At 42.3% G+C, this 24,469-nt stretch overlaps 1 protein-coding gene across 1 annotated transcript; it reads right to left on the bottom strand.

Moving 5' to 3' along the window:
- Nucleotides 1-1,307: 1,307 nt before the first annotated feature.
- Nucleotides 1,308-3,232, bottom strand: LOC120994031 (E3 SUMO-protein ligase ZBED1-like). The gene is made up of 2 exons (XM_040422493.1): nucleotides 1,991-3,232; nucleotides 1,308-1,790 (listed from the first exon to the last, which is right to left on the bottom strand). The coding sequence occupies exons 1-2, from the start codon at nucleotides 3,230-3,232 to the stop codon at nucleotides 1,308-1,310; spliced, it is 1,725 nt and encodes a 574-aa protein (XP_040278427.1).
- Between the last annotated feature and the right edge of the window lie 21,237 nt (nucleotides 3,233-24,469).

Genomic DNA, 24,469 nt, shown 5'->3' on the forward strand with positions numbered 1-24,469 from the left:
TATATTCTCATTAATCATCACAGTGAACTTAGAATATATGATATTATACAATTACAAATATACATATTATAACAAAATGTTACATTCATTGATCGTTTGCAATTGCCACGACCTGGCGACCACTGCCAGTCTGACTGCCAGTGCCACGACGGCACCCCACCAGTCAGTCAGTCAGTCACAGTGACTGAGTGCGTTCCGTTGAGGACGAGAGTGGCATAACTGGCGTTAACCGTTAAGTAACTGGTCTTGTTGACAATGACAGGGATGGAGTTGGAGTAACTCGTCGTGAGGGAGGGGTGGGGAGGAAAAAGGGAAAGGGGAGGAAAAAGGGAAAGGGGAAAGGGGGGGAGGGAAAGGGGAAATGGGGGGAGGGAAAGGGGGGGAGGGAAAGGGGAAGGGGGGGAGGAAAGAGGGGGAGGGGAAGGGGGGGGAGGGAAAGGGGAAGGGGGGGAGGGAAAGGGGAAGGGGGGGGAGGGGGAGGGAAAGGGGGGGTAGAAAGAAAGAAAGACACAGAGACAGACAGACACTCACAGAGACACTCACAGAGACAGACACAGAGACAGTCAGACAGACACAGACAGACACAGAGACACAGACAGACACAGAGACACAGAGAGACACAGACATACACACAGAGACAGACACAGAGAGCGGTAAACGGAAAAAGAGATAGAGAGACTGAGAAGGAGACAGAACGAGAGATAGGGAGACGGAAAGAGAGATAGAGAAAGACAGAAAGAAGGAGAGAAAGAAAGAGAAAGGAGAGAAAGAATGAGGTAAAATTGAGGAAAGGACTAGTAGGACTAGGAGCCGGAGGAGAGGAAAAGTTCTCCTCCTTTCCTCCTCTAGTCTCTCCCCTTTCCTTCTCTCTCTCTCTCTCCCCTTCTTTCCTTCTCTTGGAGAAGGAAAGAGGGAGAGGGAGGAAGGAAAGAATGAGGGAGAGGGAGGAAGGAAAGAATGAGGAGAGAGGGAGGAAGGAAAGAATGAGGAGAGAGGAAGGAAAGAAAGAAAGAAAGAATGAGGAGAGAGGGAGGAAGGAAAGAATGAGGAGAGAGGGAGGAAAGAAGGAGGAGAGAGGGGAAAAAAAAGGAAAGGAGGAGAGAGAGGGAAAAAGGGGAGGGAGAGGGAAAGGGAAAAGGGGAGGGAAAGGGAAAAGGGGAGGGAAAGGGAAAAGGGAAAAGGGGAGGGAAAGGGAAGGGGGAAAAGGGGAAGGGAAAAGGGGAGTCTGGCAGGGGAGACAGAGAAATAAAAAATTTCAGTGGCAGAGACAATGCTATAAACAAAATCTATAAAATTAAAAACACTGCTCAGCATTTGGGAACATGTAGATTTTTCTGTAAGAACACCAATTGATCTACATGGTCTGGTTTGAGGGCGCTTCTTTTTGCAGTTACCACATCTCCTGCAGTGGAGAAAACCCGCTCTGCAGACACGCTTGTACCTGGGATACACAAGTATTGCTTTGACAGCCGAGAAAGGAGGGGAAATATGACCTCATGCTCACGCCACCAGTTCAAAGGGTCCTCAGTGAGAGGCAGAGGTGGGGCTTTACAATAGTTTTCCATTTCCTCTTCAGCCTTGGCATAGGGGGTCTTTTTGGGTTCTATTGTACCTTCAGTGTCAGTGAAAGACTGTCCCAGCAAACTCACGAGCAGCGATCTGGCCTTTTTGGGAGGAGATGGTGGAGAATGGTTGTCTTCGATGGGTGAACTGTCCTCTTCTTCCAGAGTTCGTTTTCTTCTAGGCACTTGATGATCCTCTTGTGTCCTCTCACTCTCATCTGATGTAATCTGTGTTTGAACAAAAAAGAAACGGAAAAAAAACAATAAGTAAAAACACAAATGTCAATGCCTTTGATTCTGATGGGGTGATGAAAAAGCACAGGAAACTGACAGTACAGTTCCCGCACCGCATCAGATTCAGAAGCGTGGTAGTGCTACTGTTGTTTCAAGAAGAAACATGATGGAATTCTTCAAATTAATTTAATTACCTCCAAGGATGCAGCTTCCTCAGTGACTCCTTTAAATATCTCCAATCTTTCTTCATCTGTGAGGATGAAAGGCAGTCCCTTAAAGCGAGGATCCAGTGCAGAGGCTGTATGAAGGATCTTCTTCTCGGCCTCACTGCTGTACCTCTTCTGGAGATCTGTTCTAATAGAATTCTTGATCTCATGGATCATGGGTGTGTCTCCCATCGTGTCTGTCATGCTCTGGAGAAGTTGTGCATTTATAGGGGCAATGAGAGAAACTGTTGGATTGCGCTCTTCTGACATCAGCATGGTTGCATCCTTCATTGGCTTTAATGCACTCACGGCGTCCTCTGCATTTGACACATCTGTTTCGTTTAGAGTGCAGAGATCGGACTCTCCTCTTCTGACTTCTGGAGACAGCAAGGTGGCACAGACTGCAGGTTGTTGTTCCAAGAACCTCTCGACCATGTCGTATGAACTGTTCCATCTTGTTGCCACATCAGTTATCAGCTTATGATTCTTCAGGCCAAGACATTTCTGTTTCTCTTTTAGACAGTGGCTTGCTCTAGTGCTGCGGTGAAAGAATGTGGATATCCGACGTACTCTGCCAAGAAGCCTAGAGAGAGTGGCCACTTTCAACGCTCGCTGGGATGCAAGATTCAGTGTATGGGCGAAGCATTTCACATGGGGGAATTTTCCAACTTGAGCTGCAACTATCATGTTTGACGCGTTGTCGGTCACAAGCACTACAGATTTATCGGACAGCTGCCATTCTTCCACAACATGAGAAAGTAGCTCTGCCAGATGAGCACCCGTGTGAGACTCATAAATGGCTCTCGTTTGCAGTACATGCGACAAAATCTGCCAGTCCTTACTAACGTAATGTGCTGTTATTGTAACATAAGACTCTGTCGTGACTGAAGTCCAGGAATCACACGTTATTGCGACTCGACTTGCTTGGCTCATTGATGCAATTATCTTAGCTTTGGTTTCGTGGTAGAGTGCAGGTATGACGTTTTCTGTAAAGTGACTTCGTGACGGGATCTTGTAACGCGGCTCTATCGTCTTCAAAAGGTAGCGAAACCCACTGTTTTCCACAACAGAGTAAGGGCGCAGGTCCTTCGCTATGAAAGCTGCCACAGCTTTTGTTATTCTCTTTACCTTTTCAGAGTTGGGCGGCAAAGTTGACTGTAACATTGCATCAATTCTTGGCTGATCTGGGTTCATTTCCTTGGTGGTGGTGGTGGTGGTAGGTTTTAGCATTTCTGGGTGAAAACGGCTGACGTGGTTTCTCAGATTAGTAGTATTCCCTAGATATTTAATTTTTGTGTGACAGATTTTACACACAGCGTATGACTTGTCCAATTCGTGCTTCCTACTTTTTTCATAAAAGCCAAAATGTTCCCAGATGTTTGCTTTTAAAAAGCTAGGTGCATTTTTTATCTCTCGTTCCTTTTGTTCTACTTCTGCCATTTTTATTTACTAGCAAATGCAATGCATGCCAGGCATCTATGTGAATTTGTGAGTAGGGATGACACAAGTCTTGACGTGACGATGATGTTGTCAAACTCTGTCAGTTTAAAAAAAAAAAAAAAAAAAATTGGAGTGACTAAGCCTAAAGCCTGCCACGAGATCAACAGAAAAAGTAACACGTTTCTTTCTAGTATGTATGTAATTGTATGATATGTAAAATCCTCATTTATTATTCTACCCCCCACACACGCAGTTAGTCGCAGTCGCTGTCAAGTGTCAACTATCATTATTCATCATGTGTAAAAGAAAAAATGCGCCCTGGCCCCTCATCTCGTCTGCCGCCGGTGGTTGGTCAACTCAACTGGTGGTCATGGTCATTGGTCAATGCATTGGCATTGCAATGGTCACAGTCTCAGAGAGTCAGCGACAGCCGGTCACGTTATATCGCACTCTCTCTCCTTCTCCAATCTGGTACACTGGCATTATTTGAGATCACAAACTGGCTGCTACAACACAACAACAACATGTCCCGCCAACATCCCCCCCCCCCCCCCCAATGACATAATGCCAGTGCCACCCATTTCATTAATTCTGGTTTTATGCATCATTTGAATGTCTTGTCTTGGTGATTGATTCACAATTCACAAGTTCATACTTACCTTGTTTGTATTTGTAATATGATGCTTTTTGGTTTTGCTCATCATTACTGCCCCACACACAATGCACTTGCCTTGCAGTGCAGCTGCAGCATGTGTGGGGCTGGAGCAGTGATGAGCAAAACCATAAATCAAAAAGTATCAATAAAGTTGTGATCAAACAATCATCATTCATCACTAAGACAAGACAGTCACACTGGACAAGTGGACAAATGGTCAGGACAGAACATTCATTTCAATGGATTAGAGATAGAGATATATAGACCTAGACCAGCACCAGCAGACCTACAGTCATAAACGTAACCATAATTAATTAAATGGCAATGGTATGGTCTGGTGATTGTCACTTAAACTCATTAAACCTTTCATGACATAGTTATTTAATATAATGTGAAAGATGATGTTTATTAGTTTTCCTACCTGATTAATGATGATACGATGATAACGACGACGGTGGTGCTGGTGGTGGTGGTGGCACTGCTGGCTGCTGGTGGTGGAGCGATTCTCCTCCTGCCTGTGGTGGACTGGACTGAGCCTGAGGAGTGAGGAAAAACGGACAGGTGAGGTGACACAAGTGACAATTTTTTTTTTTAGGTACGGTAACAGGCAGTGACCAGCTGCAGTCTCTGTGAGTGGTGTATCTGTGTGATGGTCACCTACCTGTCACAACAAGGTGGCAGAGTCTGGCTGGCACGTGGCACCTGCGGGTCTCCTCTCCTGCTGCCTGTGATGATGAAGGGACTCGGAGTGTGTGGCACTGGCAGCTGCGGCCTAGCTCCCTGTCCTGCGAGCCGGGTAACGGATGGGCTGGTCTCCCTCTCCTAAAAAGAAAGATAGCAATTGATTGATTGATTGCATCACGAAACTGGAAAGTGAAAAGGGGGGTAAAATTAAAAATTGTAAAATACCCAGTTCAAGATGTATGGGACAGAACAGTAACCAAACAGGCAGGCAGGCATGTTATATTGTTAAATAGTTGTGCTTTAAACCACATGACAATCCCAAGAACAGCAGTATTGCACAGTTGCAGACAGTGTTGTCTGGCATATCTTTGTAAATGATGTGATCAGTGATCACTCACTAAGACCTCTAACTTTACAGCATTGCAAAAAGCTGCCACTGACTGTAGTGTATTCAATACACATAGTGTATTTGACTTGCAGCTTTTTGCAATGCTGTAAACTAAGTTAGAGGTCTTAGTGAGTGATCACTGATCACATGCGTCACAGTAATACAAAGATATGCCAGACAGTCAGACACTCAGTGTGCAATTGTGCAGAAGCAGATCATCATCTCCTCCCCAAAAATAATAAAAATCCCCCAAAAAAATGCAGAAGGGTAACTTACTAACTTACTGTGTGCTGCTGCAGTCACTGCGTGCTGCTGTTGTCTGTGTGGCACTGGCGATTGCGGCCTAGCTCGGGTCACTCTCCAGCCCAGTGAGCCCACTCCAGTCTTGTGAGCCAGGTAAGGTCTCCTCGGCTCTCAGACAGCCAGTTTGTGCTCCCATGTGGCATGTGCTGCCTGCCACTGCTGCTCACTGTGTCTGAGTGTGTGGCACTGTCAGGCGGTGGCTGCGGCCTAGCTCGGGTCTCACTCGTCTCCTTCACTCCAGTCCTGCGGTCTCCTCCTCCTCTGTCCCCCCGCAAGACAGCCTGTTTTTTTTCTTTTGTGCACAGCACAGTTAGCCGACCGAGGAGAAAGTTCTGAGCGCTCTTGGGGGTACGAGGACGGGTCCGCTGTGCTCAGTGCTGCTGCATGCACGTCCGTCTCCTCTCCAGTCCTCCTCACGAGTCGACTCACGCGTGCGACACAGGGGGAGGGGGGTGTCACTGTCGTCACGTCAGCGGGATGCGGGAAAGAAGGCTCAAAAAAACTTTTTTTTCCGACTCGGCTCTGCACGGCGGACGCGACGCTGACGTCATCAACATGCATCGATTATTTAAAGCAACCGCATCGATGCAGAATCGCCGGGGGTCGAATCGCGATGCATCGCTGCATTGATTATATTCGACAGCCCTACTGTCTACCATTAAATTGTTATAGCAAAAATGTATTCTTAAAAATTATTATTGTTCACTGTAATATTAATATTTGATCATTTATTTATTTTTGTTAGTCAATATCAATATTAATAAAGTAAAAAATGTTGCTACATTGTTTTCAAAGATAGGCAATTTCAAATGGCTAATTTATTTTTAACCTATCCTTTTTTTTAAATTGACTATTTAATTGAAAAATTATTTCAAATAAAATTTTTGAATATATAGAAATAGGTAAGTAACAATATTTTGATTAGGCGATTTCTCATACCAATATCAGTACACATCTATTAAATTAAACATTATATTAAGCCAATCAATATTAGAATTTTTAAATTAATTAATTTTGTTTATTAAAAAAAATTAAAATATTTTTAAAAATGTAAACTTTGCCAATTACCCAAAAACTATCTAGTCCAAAAAATTTATTTTTAAAGTGTTTTAGTTCAATTAATGTAGAAAATAATAACGGCATGAAAGAACAAATTCACTCTTTCTTGAAACCTATAGGGAAAAAAATATATAAATCCATATCCAAAAGAGAAATATATCATAACATTTTTTATATTACAATAAATTTTAAAATATAATCCTTATATTAATGTAAAAGTATAAAGAAATTACTTAGGTATAAAACCGGTCTTTTACAAACGTACACCTTTGAGAGATTATAATCAGCGGTTTGGTCAGCACTTTGAATCCTCAAAACTGCAATTATCAAACAAACTGTATTATTTAAAATAAACAATTTTATCAGTACATTAGTTTTTAATTAACCAAAAAACATTAAAGAATTTGTCAACCAATTATTAACTTTAAGAACTTCCTTTGTAATACAAAAAAAAATCATACGCTTTATAAGATCATCAATCTAAATTTGCTGGATTCATTACTGTTTTGAAACAACTCAGTCATTGTCGTTTTATCTCCTCTTTATTTGGCCTTTCCTGGTTTAACAGATTGGGTGGAAGATTAGGCGCTCGTGAAGTCCATTCTGACTTGAGATCCCCCTGAACTATTTTCAGTACATCAACACAGACGTCTTCTAGGTAATCCACAGATACCTTATCAAAAACATCACAAACTATCCTACGGGAGGATCCTTTGGGAACAACCAAACATGTTCGTTTGGTGCCAACTGATTCGATGTTTCCCTTTGAACACTTGACGACTGCCTGTTCTCTATCTACATTTCTATTATGGGTCAGAACAGCAAGTTTAGTGCGGGCCTCCATAGCATCGATGCCAAAGTGAATTCTCTTTGTCCGATATTTTAAGGCGATACTGTGAAAGTTTTCCAAATTGCCTGTATGACAATTTTGGGTTAAATGTGGCAAATCTTTTTGGAGACCATTTCCAGTTACAATTTTTTTGATTTGGGTGAACGGTGGGTTTTCCTCATTGAGCCAAAAAATAGTATTTTCAGAATCTTCGATGGTTCCGTGGGAACATTTGCAATAAAGTGTTCCATTCCATTAATGTCTATTAGCAATATGGTGGAGCAGGGAGAACCATCTTTCACGAAGTTGTTCTGAATTAGCGTTGCAAGTTTGAATGCTCCATCAAAAATGCAGTATAATTTTGTTGATCCATGGTGTAATCTCCTTGCACAATTTCAGACGGCTAACATTATAAAAAAATTTCTTTAGGGACTTTGCATAATGCCACACGTCAAATTGATGGTTTATTTGTGGATATTCTTGCCTTAACTTTTTCCGAATACTAACATGCCAGTCTGATGCAATTTTTTTTTATGTTTAATCCATTACAATTGCGAAGCAATGTTTTTCCATGGCTACAGAGGATGAGCACTGATTGCGCTGTACTATTTCAATATCAATAATTTTGTTTGTAACAGTATCCATCATTGAGTAAGCACAGTATTTAGCACTATGCCCAGGGCTGTTACATTGCCCATCTCCAGCTATGCTTAGTGGATTGGTTTTGAGGTCTTCTGTAATGGTACTTTACTCTGCTTTCCAAGCGATGTCGATAGCTGGAAAAAGAAACATCGTTTGGTATCTGTAGTATGTTTTTTCAGATATACTTACTATTCCAAGAATGTTGTGTAATTCTTTAACTTTTTGAAAGTTTAGTCTACTAAACAAAATTGCGGCCGCAGTGAGAATATTTCCAGCACTATACTTACCCACTTTTGGTTGACTTTTGAAAAGTATTAACTTGTGTCCTGCGTAGCATGTTCCTTTTAGATTTTTTAAAACGATTTGACTGTGTAATTGCAGCTTGCATATTTTTGACATTTAACTTTGTAGAGAAGTAAATCGAGACAGGACTCAAATACCATTAATTTTTTATCACAAACTATTTCTGTTTTGGTCAAAGTTGTAACCGTAGAAGCACTTATTTTTGTAGATTCTGGAAATAAAAAATTAAGGTTTGATTGATCACTGCTGTCTATGTTTGGCACGTTAAGAACATAGCTACTGTCAATTTGATCTTCATTTTCTTCACCTTCATCAAAGATTGTTTATGTCAAGGATTTCATCAGATACTGCTTGTTCTTCAAGAATTGGTGATAATGGTTGGATTCCAGCAAGGTCTTCTATTTCTTCCTGAAACAAGCCAACACTGACTTCCTTGTCTTTTCCTTGCTTCCCATCACATGAAGTGGTGTTGACATCATTCTTGGCTCTGCACACTTACCTGCAGTTAAATCTTCAGGAAAATCAGTCTCCTCGGGGTAAATTATTGGCTTTTAAATTAAAATTGAATTTGAATGAGTTCCAACACTGCAAAATTGTGAACAACTTGATATGTGGACTGTGGATGTGGATTCTTCTTCCGTTTCAGAGTTGCTTTCCTTTTCCCTATGAGTAAATTTTGCATGGGCTGCCTGATGTGTGCGTTGCTCAAAAGCTCTTTTTCTACTTCGTCGACGATCCTTCTTCAACATTTCCTCGATTATATTTTCGCCATCTTCTAATATAGGGAATATTGTAGGAACTGCACCCAGCTTCAAAAACTTTCCTTTGGGACCTATGTTGTAGCAATCGGGGTTAAAGTGACACGAGCAAAGTCTGTATTTATTATTTTGGCCACCTTCAGTTATCTTATTAGCAAATGCATCTATATCTTTGAATTGTTGTATTTTGGCCCTTTCGGCCAGACTTGCTGAGACATTGGTTTACTATGCAAGTTGGCATTTTTGATTGACGTTTGACCTTCATTATGGGGGGGGGGGGGGGAGAAAGCGAAGTTAGTGTAAATATACAAAACCATGTTATAAAAATTTTAAAAAAATTATTATATTAAAATAAAGCAAAAAATGTTGCAATTTTTTTTTTAAAGAGGACTCAAAAATTTGGTATCAACTCTTAAAATAATTATTGACACTCCCCTGATTTTTCATTCGATGAGAATATGGTCTTAAAGCTAGACTAACTTTTACATTTTTGATCATTTAGGCTGTGACCTTTGCAAGTCAAAGCATCAATGATAAAGTATACAGCTGTTGCTGTATGTCTGTTGGCGCAGTGCACCCTAAAATCATCAGTTGTTGTTATAGATGCGGTTCCAAAATATTAGAATCTCAACAATATAAAAATTTGAGCATAGCTGTATTGAACCATTAAATATAATGGGAATACCCATGTAATTCAAACGTTGTTATAAGTACATAAGGCTGAGGATCAAATTTTTCTATATTAATTAAAATTTTAAATTTTTATGGCCTGCAAAAATTAAAGGTAGTCAGTCGGTCATCTAATCTGAGCCTTTTATACCGCTCAGATCAGGTTATAGACTCCTTTGCACTCATTCAAATGTTACCTTTTTTTTGTGGTCCCTCGCAGAAGATCTTCCAAAAAAGATTTTTATAATGTTGCTAATGAGGTTCTGCAAGTGCCCGGGGGCGGCAATACAGCTTCAAGTGCCCAGGCCCTTTTAGCGATGTGCCCAGAAAACCACATCTTTCACCCCTCTGGCCCGCCCTCATTTCCTATTCATCATCATTTCCCTCAAAAATCTTGTGCTTGTGCCGCTACATGCTTGCCCCACACCTGCACCCTGCAGTGCCCATTTTGGTTAAATGAACAGGAGATGCACTGCGCATGCGCTGGTCCATACCTCCAAATCCAGCCAGCAGTAGTAACCAGCCGCAACAGAGGAACTCCTTGTTCCTTTTACCATAATGTGCACAGCAGTGCGCAGGTGTGGAGAAGAGGAGGAAATAGTAAACGAGGGCGGGCCAGAGTGGTGAAAGAGTTGTGGTTTTCTGGGCACATCACAAAAGGGCCTGGCTACTTGAAGCAGTAACGCCGCCCCCGGGCACTTGAAGAACCTTCATTAGCATACCTTTTAAAAATATTTTTTGGAAGATCTTCTGCGAGGGACCGCACAAATAAACATATACGCCATTCCATGAATCGCTAACAGACATACATTGGCTGAATGACACGTCCATATAGTGACTGGATAACACCGCCAGACAGGGACAGGATATAAGGGGACACAGCGAGGATGTGACCTGGAGACCAGTATAGAGTATAAGCGGGCACTGTACATGGTATGATTAGGGGAACTTTATGGTGCACAATGCAGGGTGTGAGGTCATACTACTATTGAGTAGGAACAGTAGAGGGTATTAGAGGGCATAGTTGTGGTTATGAGTTATAGTACAGGGGTATTGCCTTATGCTCCTTTATTGTGCCAGATAAAGTGTATAATAATGAATCTTACAGCAGGGTATAGGGCACAGTACTGGGCAGGTCTGCACTGAACAGTATAAGGGGCATAATACAGTATAGGGGGCACAACACTGCATAGGCGGTACTATATTGGCACAGTCACAGGGTGTCATATATAGTAGTGGCAAGCTATCATCAAATAATATCACAGAAGGTTATAGCTACCAATTTAAAATTTAACTTTTACTAGATTATATTAAAAGAAGCATCATTCCAAATATTCCATGATAGTATATTTTTGTATGCCAGAAAAAAGAAGCTAAGCCCACCTCTGGGGTTAGGGTAGTGGGAGAATAATTTATAGATAATAGGTAAGACGGATATTGCACTTACGGTTAGACGATATCTTTAAGATATAGATGTGTTATAGGTGCGGGCTGCTGGTCGGATATCCTTATAGATACCTAGTGACTAGGCCCTTTACTTACCCCTACATGACCCTAAGGTGCTAGCTCACAGTGGGCTGCTTGTTCTAAAGGACAGGATGAATCGTCCTAGAAGATGACGGTGGTGAAATGTCCCGACGCGTTTCCCCAAGTAAAAGAACTTGGTTCGTCAGGGGACTTTATATTCCAATAGCCGAAGGATGATGGCTAAAAATTCTGGCGGTGACAGAGGCTGATGATATGCGAATATACGCATATCATCAGCCTCTGTCACCGCCAGAATTTTTAGCCATCATCCTTCGGCTATTGGAATATAAAGTCCCCTGACGAACCAAGTTCTTTTACTTGGGGAAACGCGTCGGGACATTTCACCACCGTCATCTTCTAGGACGATTCATCCTGTCCTTTAGAACAAGCAGCCCACTGTGAGCTAGCACCTTAGGGTCATGTAGGGGTAAGTAAAGGGCCTAGTCACTAGGTATCTATAAGGATATCCGACCAGCAGCCCGCACCTATAACACATCTATATCTTAAAGATATCGTCTAACCGTAAGTGCAATATCCGTCTTACCTATTATCTATAAATTATTCTCCCACTACCCTAACCCCAGAGGTGGGCTTAGCTTCTTTTTTCTGGCATACAAAAATATACTATCATGGAATATTTGGAATGGTACTATATTGGGCAGAAGGGACAGAGTCCGGCATAAAGGGACAAACTACTGGCAAGGGGGCACAGAATCACCATCGTTGTTATGTTTGACACTGAGTATGAAGATCAGCATCACTGGCTGGCAGGCTGGAGCGATGCTCAGAGGGTTGACCTCCTGGTCAGCTGGAACAAAAATTGAGGCAGGAAAGAGAGACAGCCTGCCGGCCTGGCGAAAAAGTTCATGGTCTGCATGGAGCTTCTTGTAGTCTTGTGGAGTGCCAGATTGGTTAAGAAAGGATTACTTGTATTGAATGGTGGATCAGCAGTATCCGCTGACTGCTGCTCAACTAATTGGATAACAAAGTGCAGCAGAGGAGAGGTAGGTGAATATCTCTCTCTCTCCTCTCTTGTAGTTTCATTGTTCTGTGTCACAACGTCCCTTGCCCATGCAGTTATAAAATTGTATTTTTAAGTTTCTTAAAAAAACCATATTACTTACCGGTAATTTCCTTTTCATGAATCCTCCATGATGGCATACTATGAGAGATGACCCGCCTCCAACCAGGTAGGGACAGGAAGTATAAAATAGACCCTCCTCCAGCATATCCTCAGTGTCTTCTGGACCGACAGCCTAGAGAATCTATTCTTCCAAAATAATGTATATGTATTCTTTTTTTTTTTTTCTTTTTTTTTTGGGGGGGGTGGGGGAATCCCTGCCATCATGGAGGATTCATGAAAAGGAAATTACCGGTAAGTAATATGGTTTTTACCTTTCATCCTCCATGACGGCATACCATGAGATATATCGGATCAATATTATCCTAGGGAGGGACGATGGCTTCTCAAACTTTCCTACCGAAGGAAAGCTCCTGCTTTGACCGCGTGTCCATCCTATAATGTTTTATAAAGGTGTGAGGGTTGGACCATGTTGCTGCCCTACAGATCTATTCTATTGAGACATTAGCCTTTTCTGCCCATGAAGTGGAAATTGATCTTGTGGAGTGAGCTTTGAAATTTTTTGGTGGAGAAGCCCCCATAGAATTGTAAGTTTCTAGTATCGCCGATTTGATCCATCTGGCTAAAGAGTCTTTTGTGGCTCTATGGCCTTTAAATTTTCCCTGGAACTGTACAAACAGATAATCTGATTTCCTGAAAACTTTTGTGGCCTCTAAATAGGCTGAAATGGCTCTGCACACATCTAGTTTGTGAAATCTTTCTTCACCTTCAGTTTTTGGATTGGGACAAAAGGAAGGAATCACAATCTCCTCCGGTCTATGAAAATTTGTAACCACCTTAGGGAGGAAGGAAGCATCCAACCTAAACACCATTCTTTTTGGAAATATCATGAGAAATGGCTCCACTATCTTCAGAGCCTGGATCTCACATATCCTACGAGCTGATGTGATGGCCACTAAAAACAAGACCTTTAGTGTGATGTATTTTAAAGACACATCCGACAATGGCTCAAAGGGTGCTATCGTTAACCCTGAAAGGACCAGATTAACCACCTCCGGACCGCTGAACGCAGCGACGCGTCCTGGAGGTGGTTGATTGATTCCGCCTAGACGCGCCGGCGCGTCCTCTCGCGAGACGCGAGATTTCCTGTGAACGCGCGCACACAGGCGCGCGCGTTCACAGGATCGGAAGGTAAGCGAGTGGATTCCAGCCTGCCAGCGGCGATCGTTCGCTGGCAGGCTGGAGATGTGATTTTTTTAACCCCTAACAGGTATATTAGACGCTGTTTTGATAACAGCGTCTAATATACCTGCTACCTGGTCCTCTGGTGGTCCCTTTTGTTTGGATCGACCACCAGAGGACACAGATAGCTCAGCAATATGTAGCACCAAGCACCACACTACACTACACCCCCCCTGTCACTTATTAGCCCCTGATCACCCCATATAGACTCCCTGATCACCCCCCTGTCATTGATCACCCCCCTGTAAAGCTCCATTCAGACGTCCGCATGATTTTTACGGATCCACTGATAGATGGATCGGATCCGCAAAACGCATACGGACGTCTGAATGGAGCCTTACAGGGGCGTGATCAATGACTGTGGTGATCACCCCATATAGACTCCCTGATCACCCCCCTGTCATTGATTACCCCCCTGTCATTGATCACCCCCCTGTAAAGCTCCATTCAGACGTCTGCATGATTTTTACGGATCCACTGATAGATGGATCGGATCCGCAAAACGCATACGGACGTCATCAATGACTGTGGTGATCACCCCATATAGACTCCCTGATCACCCCCCTGTCATTGATTACCCCCCTGTAAAGCTCCATTCAGACGTCCGCATGATTTTTACGGATCCACTGATAGATGGATCGGACTCGCAAAGCGCATACGGACGTCTAAATGGAGCCTTACAGGGGCGTGATCAATGACTGTGGTGATCACCCCATATAGACTCCCTGATCACCCCCCTGTCATTGATTACCCCCCTGTCATTGATTACCCCCCTGTAAAGCTCCATTCAGACGTCCGCATGATTTTTACGGATCCACTGATAGATGGATCGGATCCGCAAAACGCATACGGACGTCTGAATGGAGCCTTACAGGGGCGTGATCAATGACTGTGGTGATCACCCCATATAGACTCCCTGATCACCCCCCTGTCATTGATTACTCCCCTGTCATTGATCACCCCCCTGTAAAGCTCTATTCAGACGTCCTCATGATTTTTACGGATCCACTGATAGATGGATCGGATCCGCAAAACGCATACGGACGTCTGAATGGAGCCTTACAGGGGCGTGATCAATGACTGTGGTGATCACCCCATATAGACTCCCTGATCACCCCCCTGTCATTGATCACCCCCCTGTAAGGCTCCATTCAGACATTTTTTTGGCCCAAGTTAGCGGAAATTATTATTTTTTTTTCTTACAAAGTCTCATATTCCCCTAACTTGTGTCAAAAAATAAAATCTCACATGAACTCACCATACACCTCACGGAATCCAAATGCGTAAAAAAATTTAAACATTTATATTCCAGACCTCTTCTCACGCTTTAGGGCCCCTAGAATGCCAGGGCAGTATAAATACCCCACATGTGACCCCATTTCGGAAAGAAGACACCCCCAGGTATTCCGTGAGGGGCATATTGAGTCCATGAAAGATTGAAATTTTTGTCCCAAGTTAGCGGAAAGGGAGACTTTGTGAGAAAAAAATAAATAAAATCAATTTCCGCTAACTTGTGCCAAAAAAAAAAAATTTCTATGAACTCACCATGCCCCTCATTGAATACCTTGGGGTGTCTTCTTTCCAAAATGGGGTCACATGTGGGGTATTTATACTGCCCTGGCATTCTAGGGGCCCTAAAGCGTGAGAAGAAGTCTGGGATCCAAATGTCTAAAAATGCCCCCATAAAAGGAATGTGGGCCCCTTTGCGCATCTAGGCTGCAAAAAAGTGTCACACGTGGTATCGCCGTACTCAGGAGAAGTTGGGCAATGTGTTTTGGGGTGTCATTTTACATATACCCATGCTGGGTGAGATAAATATCTTGGTCAAATGCCAACTTTGTATAAAAAATGGGAAAAGTTGAATTTTGCCGAGATATTTCTCTCACCCAGCATGAGTATAGGTAAAAAGACACCCCAAAACACATTGCCCAACTTCTCCTGAATACGGCGATACCACATGTGTGACACTTTTTTGCAGCCTAGGTGGGCAAAGGGGCCCACATTCCAAAGAGCACCTTTTATCAAAGACATGTAGAACAATACATTTAGAGAAAAATTTATATATGGATGTCGTTTTTTTTGCAAAATTTTACAACTGAAAGTGAAAAATGTCATTTTTTTGCCAAAAAATCGTAAAATTTCGATTAATAACAAAAAAAGTAAAAATGTCAGCAGCAATAAAATACCACCAAATGAAAGCTCTATTAGTGAGAAGAAAAGGAGGTAAAATTCATTTGGGTGGTAAGGTAAGTTGCATGACCGAGCAATAAACGGTGAAAGTAGGGTAGGTCAGAAGTGTAAAAAGTGGCCTGGTCTTTAATGGTGTTTAAGCTATAGGGGCTGAGGTGGTTAAGATCCTAAGGAGAGACATAAGGTTTTCAATCTAACTTCTCCTTTCAAAAACCTAATAATCCAAGGGTGGTCCGCGATTTTAATATCAAAGACCGAGCTTAGTGCTGATACATGTACCCTTAAAGTTTTAGGACGCAACCCTTTATCAAAACCGAATTGTAGGAACCCTAATACCGTCTGAATGGAAAAAATCTGGCATGAATTTTTAGATTGAGAATACCAAGCACAAAATTTTGACCAAACTCTGGAATAAATCTTTTAGGTCACCGCCTTTCTGCTAGCTGCCATTGTATTTATTATATCATCTGAAAGACCCTTGGCTTTTAAAGTTAACCTTTCAGATTCCAGGCAGCCAGGTGTAGCTTTTCTACCCAGGGGTGACAGATTGGACCTTGGGCTAGAAGATTCTTTGTCATGGGGAGGATCCACGGACTCCCTAATGACAGAGTTTTCAACAGAGGGAACCATGATTTTTTCGGCCATAGTGGGGCTATTAGTATTACATGAGCCCTTTCTTGCCTGACCTTCCTCAATACTCTGGGAATTAATGCTAGGGCAGGAAATGCATACGCTAGGCGGAAATTCCACCTTTGTGCTAGCGCATTTACCCCTATGTTTCCGTCGAACGGATTTAGAGAGAAGAACTTCTCGAGCTTTGTATTTTGTGCTGTGGCAAAAAGGTCTACCTGCGGAATCACCCACATTGAGGTTATATGTGAAAAGACCTGTTTCTCTAAACTCCACTCTGTGGATTTTAGAGGAACCCGACTTAAGAAGTCTGCTTTTACATTTAAAGATCCCTTGAGATGTACCGCTAAAAGGGAATTTGCGTGATTCTCTGCCAACGAAAAAAAAAATTCCGCCAATTGGCCCAGACTCTCGCTCCTTGTTCCTTCCTGATGATTTAGGTAGGCTACTACCATTGTATTGTCGGATCTTATTTGTATATCCTTCCCTATTGTCTCCTGAGACAGAGCTTTTAATGCTTCCCAAACTGCCCAGAGTTCTCTCTGGTTTGAGGATTGACTTTTCTGATTCATGGACCACCGTCCTTGGCAGGTATGGAGGGAGCAGTAAGCTCCCCACCCCCACAGACTTGCGTCAGTGGTGATTGTCTGAATCTGATCGGGAAACCATTCTACTCCTTCTCTTAGGTGGTCCGGGTTTAACCACCACTGGAGGGAGTTTTTTACCCAAGGAGGAATAGGAATTATTTGATCTAAGGCCTCTTGCCTTCTGTTCCAACATCCGAGTATCCACTGCTGCAGAGTGTGAGTGTGGAATTGGGCCCATTTCACTGCAGGGATGTACGATGTTAGGGAGCCTAACAGTCTCATGCTTTCCCTGACAGAACAACTTTCCATTTCCAAGAATCTTGATACTTTTTTTTATTGTTTCTGATACTTTCTCGGCCGGAAGAAACGTCTTTTGAAGTATGGAGTCTAGACATACGCCTAAAAAGACTAGTCTCTGTGAAGGGAAAGGTTTTGACTTTTCCCAATTTACGATCCACCCTAATTGGGACATAATCTGACAAGTTTTTGATATTTTTAACTCTAGATCCTTTTCTGAGTTCCCTACCAAAAGAAGGTCGTCTGAGTAGGGTATTATTAAGATATTTCTTCTTCTTAGATGTGCCATGACCTCTGTCATCACCTTCGTGAAAACTCTCGGCGCGGAAGTGATCCCGAAGGGGAGAACCTGAAACTGAAAGTGACACAGTCTTTTCCCCAGAAATACTGCAAACCGCAGAAACTTCTGGGCTTCTTTGCATATAGGTACATGGTAATATGCGTCTCTTAGATCTATGGATGATAAAAAAATCGCCTTTTTTCAATAAGTTTATGGTTGACCTTAGCGTTTCCATCTTGAACCTTTCGTATCTTATGAATTTGTTCAATTCTTTTAGGTTTAGGATCAACCAGAACTTCCCGTTGGGTTTTTTCACCAAAAACACTGTTGAGTAGTAACCCTTTCCTTGTTGAGAATAGGGTACTGGAATAATGGCTCTTTGGGACAAAAGATTCCGGACACCCTCCTCGAGAGATTCCTGAAGGAGGGATGTTCTTTGAATGGGTGTTACCCTGAAAAAAAATTCTGGGGGAAGAAAACGGAATGAAATATCTAGACCTTCCGCTATGATGTTTAACACCCATGTATTCTGGGTGATATTTTCCCAGTTTTCTAGAAAAAATCTTAGCCTTCCCCCCCACTTGAATCTTGGCGTCATTGCTTAGAAGCTTCCGTATTTTTGGGGGTTAACATGAAACCTCTGTTCCTTCCCATATTTGGATTTTTCCCTTTTGACCACTGTCCTCCTCTATCTGTTCTTTTAGACAGAAATGGACCCCTTTTCTTTAGAAAATGGAAATTTTCTTTTGTTTGTTTCCTTTGGAAAGGATTTTTTTGAATCTGCTGCCTTCTCTAATATAGATTCCAAATCCTGTCCAAACATCAAATTGCCATGAAAGGGTAAATTACATAATTTTAGTTTAGATGCAACATCCCCATTCCATGATTTTAACCATAGGGCCCTCCTTGCTACTACTGCTAGACCAGAAGCTCTGGCGGCTATCCTAACTGACTCCGCTGTTGCATCAGATAAGAAGTCTACCGCTTTTAACATTAGGGGGAAGGAATCCTCTAGGGCAGTGATGGTGAACCTTTTAGAGACCGAGTGCCCAAACTGCAACCCAAAACCCACTTATTTATGGCAAAGTGCCAACACGGCAATTTAACCTGAATACTACAGTCCAATATAGGATATCTTCAATGTACTTTATCATTTAGCTATAATAGCCTGCCTACATTCAGTGCGCTGCCTGTGCTGTTCATAGTGCGCCCTGTGCTGATGAATGGCAGGAAAAGTCTAAGGTATATTGGTACAGCGTAGACTTTTTCCACGGGGTGGGTGCCCACAGAGAGGGCTCTGAGTGCCGCCTCTGGCACCTGTGCCATAGGTTCGCCACCACTGCTCTAGGGTATCATAAGGTCTCCCTTTTTTAAGTAGGACTTCCAACTGCTGCAACCACTTTTTTAGAGACCTTGAAACTGAAGTTGCAGCTAAATTAGGTTTAAATACGGCCGTAGCAGCCTCCCGGACTTTTTTTTAAAGTGGAATCTACTTTCTTATCCATGGGATCTTTTAATGATCCCATATCTTCAAATAAAAGCGAATTGGATCCCTTAACTAATTTTGAAAGGGAAACATCGACTTTAGGGCAAGAGGTTAACACAGTTTCATCCTCCTCATTAAAGGGAAATCTACGTCTCATGGTTCTGGAAATAAAGATTTTTCTATCAGGAGATTTCCATTCTCTTTTAATCATATCTAACATATTTTTATGAACTGGAAAGACCCATTTTTTTTCTGTGCTCAAGCCCCCCATACATTTCGTCTTGAACCGACCTATGAATTTTCTCATCGGACAAGTCCATAGTTGTCCTAATTGCTTTTATTAACTCGTTCGTATCTTCTGAAGAAAATAGAAAACTTTTGAATTCTGTGTCTGAGCCTGAAGAATCAATGGAATCATCACTGTCTGAGTCTGAATCCTGATCTGGGTCTGAGGAAACCGATTCGTAACTTTTACCCCGCCACAGTTTTATGTACTGTCGGGTTAGGGTTAGATGTGGACTGTTCCGCAAAAACTGACCGCATCTCCTCTCTAATCACATCCCTTCGTTCATCTCTAATGGATGGAACTAAATCTCTGGCCATATTAGCCGTGCAAGTTTTACAGAGCTTTTTAGACCCCTCTGGCAATTTTGTCAGACAACTTCCCAGATAGCAAGGATAACTTGCCACAAACTTGTGGCAGGGTTAAATTGTAAGTCTTGTTAACTTGCTGCAAACATTCTCTGGCAAGTTGTACACTTGCAGAGAACTTGAAGCACAAGTTCTAGTTGACACTTTTTCAACTTGCAGCAAATTTGCTTGGAAAGTCTCTAGCAAGAGCAAAGTTGCAGTAGTGAGTCTACAGCAAGAGTTTTGCAAGTCTACGGCAAGAGCCCTGCAAGTCTACGGCAAGAGCCCTGCAAGTCTACGGCAAGTGCCCTGCAAGTCTACGGCAAGAGTTTTGTAACTCTCCGTTTTTATAGGGCCTATTCACTAAAAAGTAAAGAGGTGAATTGTAAAATCTAGCCCAAAGTGACTGAAGTAGAAGAAATAATCTTCCATTCAAATATTCAACCTACTTTGGCCCATATTTTGCCATTTCCCTGACAATTCCCCTGGATTCACTGAGTGCATTGGGATAGAACTGATCTAAATAAAGATGCTCATTAAAACATAATAAAATCAATACATAACACTGCATTATATCTTACAAACTTTTTTATTAGGTTGAACAGTTAACAAAACCAACATGGTACAAATAGGTAAAATGGTAATAAAATGGTAAAAATAGATAATTTTTTTCTGTCCTATGGGCTTGAATTTGGAACTGGCCTGTTAAAATAAAAAAAAAAACAATTATTACATATCACCAAAATTCATTTCTACAGCTAAACAGTACTATCTAACAGTAGCTCAATTTCAGTTTTACATAAGTATTTTAATCAATAGACACATTAACTCTTAGATGCAACTAGTAACTGATTAGGAAATTGGCAGTCTTAAAGGAGAACTATTGGATTAGGGCTTTTCCACATAGTTCTCCTTAGGGTAACGGGAGGACACAAACTAGCGTCCTCCTGTCACCCTAAGCTTAGTATACAGCAAGCTACAGCTCTCGGTATACTGAGATGCCACATTATACCGCAGAGACGCTACAGCTGAAGCGGATCCTGACAATTATGTCTGGATCCGCCCATCTGCGTGAGTGACAACTGGTTCTGCCTATCGAGAGGCAGAGTTAGCTATACCCGCCCCCTCCCCCGTCCTTTCCGCCAGTCAGCGCTGAAGGATCGGAGCAGGGAGGAGAGAACCCATTTCCTGATCTACCCAATCTACTGAGCCGACCTGTGACAGTCTCATTGTCTTAGGTCGGCTAAAACTATAAGGAGGGTGAAAATCAGTCACCTCATAGTTTTTCTTTAAATAAGCTAAGAGGGGCTGGGATCCTCATAATATCCACTAAGGCCTTAAAACTCATCTTGGTTCAAGCTCTACTCTTCACTTAGGCCTTGTACTGTATATTATAATGTATATTATATTCGTAATGCGGCAGTTCTGACCTGGAACGCGTAATCGTTAATGACAGAGATGACATTTTTAAAGAGGAGTTTGTAGGTTAAAGTGAATCCATGAAAGACAATAGGCTCGTCCTCATCTCCATCCCAGCAGTCAATCTCCAGGCAACGGCATCCCCTCATGAGAGCACTAACTGTGAAGAAAGAGATTATGAGTGAAATAGTTTGTGACCCCCTTAGTTGTGAGCAATGCAACATAGGAACATACTATGGATGGGATAGGTGACCACTTGGACACATATAACCTTCCAATATAAAACTCTGTGATCCCAGCTGTTGCAGCAGGATGTTAGCTGTATGTTACACCTTATATCTGCTGCTCATACCATGGGCACGACTAGCGAGCATGCACTACTCCATACTAGACCTACTCCCCATGCCATATTATACTGCATTGTGTTATACCTGGTACAGGGCCTGAGGGGCAGAGCATAACACAGGGGTTAAAAAAGCATCAAAGTGAGAAGCAGCCTCCGTGTCATGCTCCGCCCCCTCAGACCCTGTACCAGGTATAAAACAATGTATTGGGTTTGCCTAGAGTATTCCTTTAAACCCCGCCTCCATGTGAATAGTACAGCATGGGTTGACTGGTAGTTCTCAGAACACTGTGCAAGACCCTGAAAGGCCGATCTACTTTGGACAGTTCCCTTCCATTCATAGGATCTCATGAAGCCTTGCTGCTTAGACCCCCAGTAATCACTTGTAATCTAGATGGAGCTGTCAGTAAGTATCCAGTGTCCCTGCAGCGCCTCCAAAGATTAAACTAAACATTACACCAAAATGATTAGACTGCATGAATGTGCCAGGTCCTCCAGAGAGTTAGATGCACTTTGTAGTCATTCTCCTCTCTGGGTAGGATATGGGGCTCCTGAACATGGGACATGCCTTTACTTCTATCCCACCTCTAGAACCTCAACTCCGCCCCCCCATGTTATATATCCCCCCATATTACAGGGAGTGCAGAATTATTAGGCAAGTTGTATTTTTGAGGATTAATTTTATTATTGAACAACAACCATGTTCTCAATGAACCCAAAAAACTCATTAATATCAAAGCTGAATATTTTTGGAAGTCGTTTTTAGTTTGTTTTTAGTTTTAGCTATTTTAGGGGGATATCTGTGTGTGCAGGTGACTATTACTGTGCATAATTATTAGGCAACTTAACAAAAAACAAATATATACCCATTTCAATTATTTATTTTTACCAGTGAAACCAATATAACATCTCAACATTCATAAAATATACATTTCTGACATTCAAAAACAAAACAAAAACAAATCAGTGACCAATATAGCACCCTTTCTTTGCAAGGACACTCAAAAGCCTGCCATCCATGGATTCTGTCAGTGTTTTGATCTGTTCACCATCAACATTGCGTGCAGCAGCAACCACAGCCTCCCAGACACTGTTCAGAGAGGTGTACTGTTTTCCCTCCTTGTAAATCTCACATTTGATGATGGACCACAGGTTCTCAATGGGGTTCAGATCAGGTGAACAAGGAGGCCATGTCATTAGATTTTCTTATTTTATACCCTTTCTTGCCAGCCACGCTGTGGAGTACTTGGACGCGTGTGATGGAGCATTGTCCTGCATGAAAATCATGTTTTTCTTGAAGGATGCAGACTTCTTCCTGTACCACTGCTTGAAGAAGGTGTCTTCCAGAAACTGGCAGTAGGACTGGGAGTTGAGCTTGACTCCATCCTCAACCCGAAAAGGCCCCACAAGCTCATCTTTGATGATACCAGCCCAAACCAGTACTCCACCTCCACCTTGCTGGCGTCTGAGTCGGATTGGAGCTCTCTGCCCTTTACCAATCCAGCCACGGGCCCATCCATCTGGCCCATCAAGACTCACTCTCATTTCATCAGTCCATAAAACCTTAGAAAAAATCAGTCTTGAGATATTTCTTGGCCCAGTCTTGACGTTTCAGCTTGTGTGTCTTGTTCAGTGGTGGTCGTCTTTCAGCCTTTCTTATCTTGGCCATGTCTCTGAGTATTGCACACCTTGTGCTTTTGGGCACTCCAGTGATGTTGCAGCTCTGAAATATGGCCAAACTGGTGGCAAGTGGCATCTTGGCAGCTGCACGCTTGACTTTTCTCAGTTCATGGGCAGTTATTTTGCGCCTTGGTTTTTCCACACGCTTCTTGCGACCCTGTTGACTATTTTGAATGAAACGCTTGATTGTTCGATGATCACGCTTCAGAAGCTTTGCAATTTTAAGAGTGCTGCATCCCTCTGCAAGATATCTCACTATTTTTGACTTTTCTGAGCCTGTCAAGTCCTTCTTTTGACCCATTTTGCCAAAGGAAAGGAAGTCGCCTAATAATTATGCACACCTAATATAGGGTGTTGATGTCATTAGACCACACCCGTTCTCATTACAGAGATGCACATCACCAAATATGCTTAATTGGTAGTAGGCTTTCGAGCCTATACAGCTTGGAGTAAGACAACATGCATAAAGAGGATGATGTGGTCAAAATACTCATTTGCCTAATAATTCTGCACGCAGTGTATAAGCTTTTTCTTGCCTTCTATATGCAAACAGGTGACTCTGGCCCACAAGCTGGTCAGATAGCAGATAAGTGTTGTGGGACGTGGATATGTAGTAGTTGGTCAGCGGCTGGTTCATGTCCTGATACACTTGGTGGTGCTCCCTCCGCAGGATGTAGTTGTCTTCTGAATTCATGAACCTGACAAACCCTTCTAATGTCATGTAGTTCTCCCTGCGGGCTGAAAGAGATATCAGGGACACATACCTCTCAAATTTTTGGACGGTCAGAGAGGGACACTTATGGTTCATTGTGTGAAAGATCCATTTTTCCTGCATATTTATATAATTTTTAATAGTTTTCTTAGTGCACAATAATGCAAATATTATCTCAATATAGAAATCTCTAAAATCCAAATTGCATCAAATAATGTAATAATATAATTGAAACAGCAAGGAAAACTAGGTTTTCTGTGTGTGTAAGGTTTTATCAAAAACCTGGTTAGAAGGGCTTGGCTGCTTGTGCAGTGTCCCACTCGTGTACGTGGGTACTGCAAAGTTGTTATATTATATGTTATATCATGCTGTATTGCACCCTTATGTAAAATCCCTGTTAACAGGCTGATAGGTGTAATTCACACATTGCACCATAGTATATATAGTTCAGGTCAGGCCTAGTTAGGGAAGTTGAGGAGTGGTAGGAGTGAGCAAAATCACAAAGGAGGACATTAGCCATTTTCTAGTCTTTCAGGCACCTCTGTATACAGGTGAAGGACGTATAGCTTCCGGCAACCTCACCGTTATTTACTACAAGTACAGAAAGTTCATCTGTTTGTTACACTGAAGTAG

Source organism: Bufo bufo, chromosome 3, assembly GCF_905171765.1.
Source record: "Bufo bufo chromosome 3, aBufBuf1.1, whole genome shotgun sequence".
NCBI classification, from domain to species: domain Eukaryota; kingdom Metazoa; phylum Chordata; class Amphibia; order Anura; family Bufonidae; genus Bufo; species Bufo bufo.

Coding starts and splice junctions, on each gene's coding strand:
- LOC120994031 (XM_040422493.1), bottom strand. CDS start 3,232: ATGCTAAAACCTACCACCACCACCACCACCAAGGAAATGAACCCAGAT. Junction 1,791..1,990: donor AGGAAGCTGCATCCTTGGAG/GTAATTAAATTA, acceptor GTTCAAACACAG/ATTACATCAGATGAGAGTGA.